Genomic DNA, 11603 nt, shown 5'->3' with positions numbered 1-11603 from the left:
AATGACTGCTTGACATCGTAACATTAGCTAACTATACTACTTCGACTCCATCTGATGACAGAGCAAGGAACTTGTCTGTGTGTGGAATATAAATGAAACTGCATTTTAAAGCCATCTTTGGTGAATATCCAAATGGTTTCAGATCTCTGTCTTAGTCCTGCGGTCCAAACTCCTTGGCTGTGCAGAATCATACATGCTTCAAGCATCATTATCTTAGAAAAAGACTGAAAAAACTGATTTGTTCTGCTTTGTTATTTTTTCTTCACATGTCCAGGTGTCTGACATCTGTGATCTTACTCTCAAGCACTATTGCAATACTGAATGGCTGAAGAAGATTCCCCAATAACTGTACAAGACATTTTGCATGATGCATGCTGGGTATAACAGTGACAGAACAATACTGGACGTAAACAATACAAAATTCTTTCTAAACACTAAGGCTAAGTGATAAAATCAGAATACTACATTGACATTTCACTCCAGAAAACTAGGAGGAATTACATGATGAAATGAATCTCTTTCGTTATTAAACCTGGAAAATGTTGTGCAACTTTTCCACTAATTTCCTTTAATTGAAGAAAAGGATTTGTGTGGGAAGATGTGAATGAATGCAGAGTAAACTGTTTAGACAAGGCTGAAGGATTAACACTTCAACTTCGGTACAGTCACGTTTCTAACCATACAGTTATTAAAGTAAAACCTCATGGGAAACTAAGGCTTAACAAACGCTTCCACCTTCCCTCTTGTTACTTCCCATCCCTTGTCTGTGAACAATTAAAACCACGCACAGGCAAAAATGCTAATTATCTGTCACATGCTGCGCAATCAGCTCCAGACACATCTGCCTGTGTGTGTGTGTGCGTGCGCGTGTGCGCGCTTGGGCTTATAAATTCGACACTAATTGAAACCAGGACTGCTGCTAAGCTTTGGCTATTCTTTTAAATTGGTATGTTGTTCTCATCACATGACGTGGCCTCGTCTGCCGTGTCGCCCTCCGGACATCCGTCCTCACAGGGAGGGCTGCTGTGATGTCATAAGGCTGCTGGTTATTATTAACCCAGGGGGTCCCCCGCTGGGTTTAGGGCCCTGTCAACTAGCCATCAATTAGCTCAGACTAAACGGACAAAAGATGTCAATTAAGGCCCTGCTACGAGCACACAGAATGGCTTTTGTGTGGAGTTCTGACTTGTATTACATACAAGAATAAACATTTTGTGGTTTTCAAAATGTGCCAAGTGGCTGTTATTATTAAAGTGGGCATAAATGAGTAAATAATATGCATATTCATGATTCACAGAGGCATTCAATCAGAAAACCAAGCAGTCATGATTATGCTGTTTTTCTGTAAGGAGAGATGAAAATGTACCTTAGTCTCTCGCCCCATCATGTACTCAAACATGACCTTCCGCAGGTACTCAAACTCAGTGGGCTCAGTGAAGGGATCCGCGCTGTAGTGTGAGGGTTCTGGGAGATAACATCATTTCAGCATTAGTTCAGATTATCTACTGTTACCAACTACCACATCCATCTGTGGTACATACATACAGTTTTATCTGAAAACAGATCCTGATGGTCAGTGTTCACACAACTTGTAAGCTCTCACTCTTTCTCTTTCTCTCTCTCTTCTCTTCTCTCCAGCTTCTTTTTCTACCACATACATCTGTGTCATAATTAGAACTAGAGCAGGCAAATGACATGATTTTGGACTCTGCAAACTTGATTCTGCTTGACCTGTATTACTGTAACACCAGCGCATTAATGCAAGTTGATGGCAAGAGGATACCGGTCACCATAGGAACAGATGGAAAAGGGAATCAATGCATGGCTTTGTTTAGACATCTCATTTACTTCTTATTATCTGCACTGGTGCCTGAGCAGTTAGCTCATGCACTGACATTTATAGACAGGAAATGATGGACAAGATATTCATAAATGGTTTAGTGTTGCTCCGATGGCACTCAAACACACACACCCCTTAGCATACTAATAATCAGTCAGTAAATCAGCAGGACTGGGTGTGTTCCGGCCTGGCTAGTTAGGCACGTAGTTTACGGTAACATATTAAGAAGTACAAAAGTGACATTGTGACTAAAATACAAAATGGTCTCTATTCATTTGGGTGGTGACTGTGCAAGTTTCGGAAAGTGAGAGATGAACAGCTAGAGACATTCTGGCTAACTTTTTAAATAAATTCTGGGCATACTTTTTTAAATGACACAAACAAAATTAAATTGGACAGATTTCTGGTATTTTCCTAGTGGGGGGATTCTCAATATTTTTGTATATGAGAAAAACTAAAACAAACAGAAAATTCACTTAATCACTTAAACTTCATACTGGCTACTTCTTGACTTTCCATTCCACAGTAATGGGTGTTTACAAGCAAACAGCTGTTGACACTTGTAAATATTCTGCAACCTTTAAGAAAGTACCAAGCAGGAAAAGACCTCAAGTCATTTTACTCCACACAGTGCTCAACTGTGTGAATTAGTCTCATGACAATCCACGAGCAATTTATAGCAGGCAGATGAAGCCACTAGCTCTCTGGAATATCCATTAAATGGCGACTGATGACACTCAGGCTCCTGAATGAGCCAAAAGGGACAAACTGATGAGGAGCAGAGGTGCCAAGCCAACCAAAACAAGCCTTTGATCATGGAGCGTAGATAAAGGAGAGAGCCATAAATAAGCTGATCTGCCAAACTGACCCCGACCGAAGCCACGCTACAGCCACAGCGGGGCCTGCAGGGAGGAAACCTGGGGCACTGAACTCTTACTTAAGCTGCCAAACAATACGGTTCATTCCAGCTCATGGCCTGGTTTACTGCTGCCATCATCATGAGCTTAAAACTGTTTGTGGATGTAATCACCTATTGCAAAGTTCAAGATTTACACTGAACTCAACAAAGAAATTGCCTATAAACAACAAGGTTTTAGGTGTTGATGTCTTAAGGAAACAAACCCTTTTTAAATACAATTTTAAATAGTCAAGCAACATATTTTTAATTATATTTGATTATAATGTTTAATATTTCTAAATGCTTAAGATTTGGGGTGTGAGTAACAATTGTAACAATTTTACTTAGTTTATTAATCAACCAAAGCCTTTTTTGATTAATGAACTAAACTAGCAACTATATTCCTACTTTTTCCCCCAGTAAAATTGTGGAAGAAATTATTTCAGCTTTAATGTTTTTTACATTATTTACAAGAACGCTCTTCAACGCCTGGTATAACTAAAAGGATGAATTTGTGCTAAATCAGAGAATAAAAATATAATGAATATGCTGAGAATATAATATCCTTTTTATCACTGTCAATGAAAGTCATGAAGTGGTTAGTGTTCAGGTTACAGAACTGGCCGATTGAGAACAGAATTTTAACAGTGTAATCCAGCTGCTTTGCATGGAAACAGATCACTCATTATTTGTAATTCTGGCTTCACAAAGCAGCGCTCAGTCATGGACAACAAACAGTGCAGCTGGAAACCGAACCCCTGTCCTAAACTACCTGTCAGCATTTCAGGCAGTATTTTCATTTGTACACTATGTGAGAGATCGTTTAAGTGTTAAAGGTATTGCAGGATTATTCACCTTTTCCCAGGTGAGTCACCACCGAGTTTTTATAAGCTTTCCGTACCGTGTCCTCCAGAGTATGGATCTAGAAAAAAAATCACAAATGTCTGTTAAACTGAGCATCAAAGCACACAGTAGCAATGAAAGTAATGGACATCTGAAGAATTTATCTCAAGAATTTGATTTCCTCAGTAATTAACATATTTCTGTAGGCATGATACGTTGAACACTGAGGAACATTAGCATCCAGATACAAATTACTGGCCCTTGAGGTTCGAGTATTTTTCAAAAGACATCTGAAACAGTCATGACAGAAACAGAGAAGACAGTAAAACTTCATGATATTTAACATGAATAAGCAGTGTTGCTTTGATTAATTGGCTATTTTGGTCTGCTCATATTGACTGATTACTGCTGCTCATGCTGTGTCACAGGGCAACTTAACACATTCGGAGGAAAGAGAAAACTGCACCCTTCTGCATGCACAAATGCTCACAAATTGGCTAGTGTCGCTCACTTTGACAAAGGAGAGTGTAACACCATCCCTCCCACCCGCACAGCCTGGCCAATTATGCACTGTAGGAATCCTGGCCATGGATGGCTGTGGCAAATGCTTTTGTGCTGGCATTGCAAATAATCTGCAAGAAGTGGCGCTGCTTTCCCTACCCAAGTACCATTAGTTCCTGTAGATGCCAGTCTTGAACTGAAAACAAAAACCATCGGTACTATAGCAGTGGCCAATGCAAAAAGTGCAGGTCCTGGTTTTTTTGGTGCCAGTGGAAAAAGGCTATGCATGGATGAGCCAAAATTATTATTAATTACTATTAATTATTTTTAGCCACATAAGTCTATTTGCATCTGTGGCTAGACTTGGGTAAGGAAAAGTAAGCTGAACACAATTTATATAGGCAATGCATAAAATCTTGCAGATATCATGCAGGTCTAGAGCTTTAAACATTAAAATGGGGAAAAAGCGTGATATCTGTGACTTTAACCATGGCGTGGTTGTTGATAGCAGAAGGGCTGGTTTGAGTATTTCAGAAATTACTGATTTCCTGGAATTGTCACACATACAACAGTCTCTAGAGTCTACATAGAATGGTGCAAAAAAACAAAAAACATTAAGTGAGCAACAGTTCTGTGGGTGGAAACGCGTTGTTGATAATTTCTCTATACATATAGGGGATCTCAACACTTCGTCTCTCCCACTCATGATGAACTCGTGTTAACACATCTGGTGTTATGCATGCAATCGCATATCCATCGCAACCTTGCGACATCTGCCTGATTCAGCCATGAGAATGATTTCAATACATTCTTCTTTTGTCAAGGGCATTCTTAATGCTATCTGAAAAAAATATATATAATAGAAACTAAGTATAAAAAAATTTTGGAAGATATTTTGCTAAAAAGTGTTACTTTTGTGTGGAGATTTTGGGACTCCCCTATGTGTGGAGATTTTTGGGACACCCTGTGTGTGTGTCTATGTGTGTGTGTGTATACATATACACACACACACACACACACACACACACACACACACACATGTTCTCAAAAGAGTAAAAAAGAAGTGCAAGTACAGCCCACAAGGCCCAGTTCAAGCACTTCCTGTGTGGTGAGAGAAGCAGTGTAAGGGGTATCATAGCTTAATTATGGACATTTAAAGTAAAAGTAAACAGATGTGCTGAGTAACAAACTTGAGTTCATGGGGACTTCCAGTTTTGTTTAGCCAAAGGGGAGATGGAGCCTGAGAACATTAGGTGGAAAATATGCTCTGAACTTTACACTCCTGGCTCTGTTCGCGTTCTTGGTCCAGACTTACCCTATCTTGGTATTCCTGCTCTTTTAGCCTGGCTTCACTCAGCAGGGTGGTCTTCTCAGCAAGCTGAACCTAAGCAGGGTTAGAGAGTCGAAGAGAGAGAGTGAAAGGCGGAAATGACGAACCTGTCTTTACAAGTCTCCAAGGCACATTTCTAGTAAGTTGACTAATAATTGCTATCCCCTTGAGTGTTGTATTTAAGAGTGAATGCACATTTTATATGGGGGGAAAAAAACTAACCTGAAGCTCCTCGACACCCTAAAAGACAAGAGGGAAGCAAACAAAGGTGAGATCCAATACACAATGATATAGCAACAGCACTAACAAACAATCACCTGGAAACATGTAAATTATTATCATTATACTATCATTATAACAATATAGCAAAGTATTATATGAAAGCAAATCTATTTTGTAAACAGTACATGTCAAATTTGAGATACAATTCTGTTAAAATTTCATTAATAAGCATTAAACACAATGATGAATATAAGATGTTGAGGGCAAACAGTTGGTCTTATGAAACACAATGGATAAGATTAGAACTGGCTAGAATCAGGCCTCCTATACAAATCTTATACAAAATTCCAAAGACATGACATCAGCCTATTCTTTATGGGAACTAGAGGGTCACTGATTGATTCTTGTCTTTGCGAGGGAGAAAAACTTTCAAAACATCAAAAACACATGCATGTACGACTTCCATCCTGTCTGACGCTGGACTCTGCCTCCAAATATGCTCACATGAGAATGAGGCTCAACATAAATCTAGCTCCAAGCCACTCACTGAGGGGTTAATTGAGAACAGGGATTTAGGGCCTCCTCATCCCTGGATAGTCCAAACGGTTGCAGAAACTCTATACAAAAGGGTTTCTCTGGCAAGCAGCCATTTTGTTTCAAGAAGAATTCTGCCATAACAACAATTCTTAGTGATCTGTCCAAAGATGAGGGAACCAAATTGTACATTTTATGAGGAGGTAAACAGCACCATCTGGTAGTGGTCGTGGGAATATCTTACACATACCTGAGGACCACTGAGACTCCTTTGCTGCAGCTCCTCTAGCTCCTTCTGCACCTCCCACACTCGAGTGCCCATTTCTTCTTCACGACTCTGCAAAGACAACGTACAATTCTACATATATATCCACACAGTATTCACTCACTAAACATGAAATATGTCTACATGCTACATTTGAAGAAAAATAAAACTGATATTAATTATACAGCAAACTACACTGGTCACGAATCCAAATAGTCTTTAAAACCCTTTAGGTATAAATCATATAAACCACTCTGTGGGGAGCCAGTGGAGGTGCCTGTATGAGGTAATTGCTTCCTCATGATTCTGATTACTTGCTGAAGAGCAAGAAGAGCATGCTGGGAGTCTAAAGGATTGACCACCCCTTAGATTACTGATGCACCAATATCTCTATGATATTACGTAATCTCATAGAAAAATCTAAATATCAGCTGAAACTCAAAGTCAAAGGAATATATTTCATTGTACCTGAAGAATTTGCTCATAACGTTGAACAGTTCTTTTTAGGTCATCATCTTTCTGAGAAATAATCTTTTGAAGTTGATTAGCTTCCTCTCGATGGAGTCCCATTAGTTCTGCTTCAACCCTTTGGGCCTTTTCTGTATGGACGTGACAGAGATGACACAATTAAGCTCATACAATCTTCCACCAGTCATTCTCAAATCCCTTTTCCCAAAAGAGAGAATGTAAAAACATATGGTACAGAATACAGGGCATTGTCACTACAGAAAGGGAATAATGTAAACAAATTCTGAGAAGTTTCAAACACACACACAAAAAAAGGCTGTGTCATGCAAATGACAAAGTCCTCTTACCAACTGCCTCCTTCACTGATGCTTCAAGCTCTTTATCCTTTAGCGCTATCTGGGTGTTAAACTCTCTCATCATCTGTTTAAGTGCAGAGCTGTGCTTCATTTCCAAATCTTCCAATTCAAGCCTATAATATCACCAAATTTCACCAGTGGTTTAGCAATTATTTTTACTTATTATATGAAAAAAATTAATTTTTACAATTACAAATTAACTATTTTCCGATATGTTTGTTTCTTACTTCAGCTTTGTCTCACTCTCGTCTTCCATTTCTTTCCTCTGATATTCCAGCTCCTTTTCATGTTCCTTCCTCAGTGAGCGAAGGTCTTTCTGTAACCGGGTGTAATCTTTTTGAATCTTCTGCTTCTCATTTTCAGTTTCCACCAGTTTTCGCTGTAGATGGTTCTCTGGGCTTTTAGACCCATCAGTGAGACATTCTCCATCTGTCTGTCCTAGTCCTATCTGTAAGTTCTCTTGGACTTTAAGCTGACCCTCTTTTTCCTCCAGTCTCTTACAGAGGTCTTGGAGCTTCATCTCATAGTCTTTCACCAAGAGATCCTTTTCACTCTCCCAGGCTTCTTGTTTTAATTTAGTGTCCTGGTTTCCTGCATATTGTACAGGCTCCATTTCTAAGAGACTGTTGGTTTGCTCCAAAGAGCACTTATCCATTTGCATGACAACAGTCTCCTTCTCTTTAACCTGGACCTCAAGACTCAAGCAAGTCTTCTGAAGCTCCTGAACCAGTGCCATCTGTTCACGCAGTTCTGCTTGAAGTTGGCTGATTTCAGCTTGGCGGGTAGTATTCTGTTCTTCAGACTCAATAAGTTTGGCTTCCAGCTCTCTGAGCCTTGAAAAGGCCTCTTCCTCTCCTTCACTTACTGTAGCAGCAGCAGCTTTGTTTTGCACAGATGTCACTGCTGCCAATTCCTCATTGTTCATGTCCTTTACTGTCTGCAAAGGGTTCTCTTTTTCTAATTTTCCATCATGTTGTACCTGCTCCAGGTGCTTTTTGTGCTCTTCCCTTAGATTATTGATGGCCTCCTCCATTTTCCTCCCATTCTCCTCCAAACTGTTCACCTGTTGTTCCTTCTCATTCAGCCTCTGCTTCAGGTCCTCCAGCTGTGCCTGCAGATCCTTGATGGTCTGCTCCTTCTGCTCAATCTGTGCAGTTAGCTGCTTACGAATCAAGCTAATTTTTTGCTCAGCTTTCTTTTTCAGTTCTGCTACTTTATTTGCGCTCTCTTCCGCTGCCTTCAAAGCCTCCTCCTTTGACTTTAAGATTTCTGCTTTCTCCCTTTCAAAGACTCCTTGCTGGCTATCCAGTTGTTGTTTGACATTGTGGAACTCTTTCTCTAAAGACTGCAGTTTTTCTTCAGTTTCACAGACAAGATCACTTTTATGTGAACACTGTTCCTTGGTTTGCTGGAGCTGTTGCATCAGCTCCATCTTTTCACTCTCCCTCAAGTTATGTTGCTGCTGCAGCACAGCCTCCAGCTGCTCCTGTTCCTTTGACTGCAATTTGAGTCGTTCCTCCAGTTCGCTTATCTTCTTTGTGCAGTTGTCCAACTCTAAAGTCAAGGCACTTACCCTCTGCTCTTTCTCACTCAGAACCTGGTCCATCTCTGACTTACTGATAGACTGATTGTCAATGCTGGCAGTGAGTCTTTGTAGGTGCTCGTCCTTCTCTGCTATCTGTTTCTCCATGTCCTCTATCTTGCATTGAAGAGATCTGATAGTGTTGTGGCTCTGAGTGAGCTTGGTGTCTGTTTTCTTTTTAAGTTCAGACAGTTTATTCCTGAGTGTATCTACTTGTTCGACAGCTAAGCCCTTTTCTTTTTCCGCACGTACCACAGCCTCCTCCATCTGGCTTCTGATACTTTGTTTTTCCTCATTGTGCTGCTGATTCAGCAGAGATATGGCTTCCTCCTTCTCAGTTATGGTACCTGATAACTGGTTCTTTAGGTCATCTATGATGCTCTCCAAATTACTAATGTGCAAAATATTTGCTTTAAGTTTTTCTGATATGTTTTTGTTTTCTTCATCAAGTTTTTCTATACAAAGAACTTTCTCAGAAAGTACCTGGGAATGATTGTTAGCATCTTTTTGCAAAGACTCTTTCTCAATTGTTAAGGCTTTAAGATTCTCTGAATTTGCATTCAACTGAAGAGCCATTTGGTCAAGTGAGTTTTTAAGGCTTTGGCTCTCCTCTATGTTCTGCTGAAGCTCTTTCTCTAAAGAACAGATCTTGTCATTCTTTGTCAAAATGACATTTTTAAAATGGCATAATTTCCTCTGATTACATGTAATCCTATTTTGCAGCTCATTCACCTTTGCCTCTACTCTTTTGCACAGATGATCTGAAAAATCAATTAACGTTGCCTGTGCACCTTGACAGTGCTGCTCCAGCTCCTTTCTAATGCCACAGATTTGTGTCAGAAACTCCGTTTCCTTATTTTCAAGCTCAGTAGTTTTCTCTTCAAGAGTCCTCTGCAGGTCCTCCCCCTCCTTATTTCTGGAAGCTTCAAGTGCATTAAGCTTCTTGCATGCATCTTCTAGCTCTTCAGACAATGCCTGAAATCTCTCTTTACTCGTCTCCTCAGTCTTAGTGAGCTGGTCCTGAAAGAGGTTCCTTTCATTTAAAGCCTGGTTTAAGTTTTTCTCTACAGTCTCTAGCTGCTTTTTGAGGATGTCCTCAACTTCAGACAAGCTTTCCAGTTTGACTGCAGCTTCTCTGAGCTCTGTCTGGAGCTTCTGCACTGTGGTTTCCCTCATTGAAAGCTCTTCCCTAAGGTTCTTTACTTCTTGAACCACTTGTTCCTTCTCTTCTCTGTTGGTTAAAAACTGTTGAGAGACGTCCTCTAATTCCTGCACTTTTTCTTGCAAAGACAGTGCATGCTTCTCCTGCAGCTCCTCTTCCTGCTGGCTTAGCTTCTCCTGCCAAAGACGCAGAAGTTCTTCTTGCTCATGCCTATGAGCCTCGTGAATCTTTTCTAACTGCTCCTTGTGATTTGCCTCCAAGTCAGATAAAGCGCTACTGAGGCCCTCTGAGTTTGCGTGGGCCATCTCAAGAATCTTATCTTTAACCTGTTGGTCTTTCTGTTGCAGTTCTTTATCCTTCTTGGCTATCTCTGCTTTAGCATTTTCTTCTTGTTCATGAAGCTTTTTCTTCAACTTTTCCTGCATTTCTTTGGCTTTCTGTTTGAGTTTCTCCATTTTGGTCTCCTGGGATTTCAACTTGCTATCCATTTCTTTTCTTAGGCTCTCAGCTCTTTTCTCATAAGAACTTTTCTCCTCATCTAACTGCTTGTTTAACCGATTTAGCTCCTCTTGCACTGCTTGTTGTGACTGAGCATGTGAATTCTCTTTTTCAGCCAGGTCATTCAAGGCTTGCTGTATCCTCTGTTTTAGTTCTTCATTTTCATTAGTCTTCTGTTGAAGACTCTCTTCTTTCTGCTGGCAGTCATTACGACCTACTTCAAGAAGTCTTTCCAAGTTTTGTACTTGACTCTTTGACTGCTCCAGTTCTTCTTTCAGAGAGTTATACTGAGCACCAGCCTCAGCAAGTGCCTCTTTCTCAGACTGTGCAACACACCTCAGATCTTCTATTTCCTTTAACTTTGCCCCCACATCCTGTTGAGCCTTTTTAGCATCTTCCTGTAAGATTCTTTCCCTTACAACATATTGTTCAAGCTCTTTATCCTTCTCCTCTAGCACCATTCTTAGCTGATTTAGCTCTTCTTTCAGAGTCTTCTCTAGTCCTTCTAGCAACTGCTCATGTTGACGCTTTATGTCGTCAACCTCCATCTGAAATTTCAACTGCTCTTCCTTTAGTCTCACCTCAGACTCCCTCCTAACTGATTCATTAGCTGCATCAGCTGCAAGTTTCTCCTCTAGCTGCTCTTTACACTTCTGCATCTCACTGAGCTCAGAGGACAGAGCCTCCAGCTCTGCCTGCTTGATATCCAGTTTCTCCAGCATTTTTTGGTTCATTTCCTTAACATGGTCTTGAAACTCTAGTTCTTTGTCTTTCATGATCACGTCAATCTCAGACTTGTGTTTCTGCACTAGCTCTTCAACAGCAGTAGCGTGCTGCTGGTTCAAAGTGTCTGTCTGTTCTGCCTTCAATTTCTCCAGCTCTTGCTGATGCCTTTCTTCTAGGGCAGCTATTTCACCTTCATATTTCTTCCTCTGTTCTTCAGTCTCTGCCAAGAACTGATCTGCCTGGGTAGCTTCCCCCTGTGAAGACTTGGCCAAGGAACTCTCCAGCTCAAGAATTCTCTAAAAGAAAGCGACATTTAAAAGACAATATATTCAGTTAAATCCAGTGACCCTGATTTAAAACTTGATTAAAGTAACCATG

At 40.4% G+C, this 11603-nt stretch overlaps 1 protein-coding gene across 2 annotated transcripts in view; it reads right to left on the bottom strand.

Moving 5' to 3' along the window:
- The window catches only part of golga4 (golgin A4), a 32547-nt gene that overhangs the window by 1649 nt on the left and 19295 nt on the right, over positions 1 to 11603 (bottom strand). For both annotated transcript variants that reach the window (XM_034301217.2, XM_034301219.2), the window contains 8 exons: positions 7485 to 11521; positions 7249 to 7370; positions 6902 to 7032; positions 6419 to 6505; positions 5635 to 5652; positions 5398 to 5466; positions 3594 to 3660; positions 1367 to 1464 (listed from right to left, as the gene is read on the bottom strand). In XM_034301217.2, coding sequence (XP_034157108.2) covers positions 1367 to 1464; positions 3594 to 3660; positions 5398 to 5466; positions 5635 to 5652; positions 6419 to 6505; positions 6902 to 7032; positions 7249 to 7370; positions 7485 to 11521 — 4629 coding nt within the window. The remainder of the gene's footprint in view (positions 1 to 1366; positions 1465 to 3593; positions 3661 to 5397; positions 5467 to 5634; positions 5653 to 6418; positions 6506 to 6901; positions 7033 to 7248; positions 7371 to 7484; positions 11522 to 11603) is intronic.

Source organism: Pangasianodon hypophthalmus, chromosome 3 (assembly GCF_027358585.1).
Source record: "Pangasianodon hypophthalmus isolate fPanHyp1 chromosome 3, fPanHyp1.pri, whole genome shotgun sequence".
NCBI classification, from domain to species: domain Eukaryota; kingdom Metazoa; phylum Chordata; class Actinopteri; order Siluriformes; family Pangasiidae; genus Pangasianodon; species Pangasianodon hypophthalmus.
The sequence above is the reverse complement of the archived record's forward strand: the minus strand, read 5'-3'. Positions and strand labels throughout refer to the sequence as shown.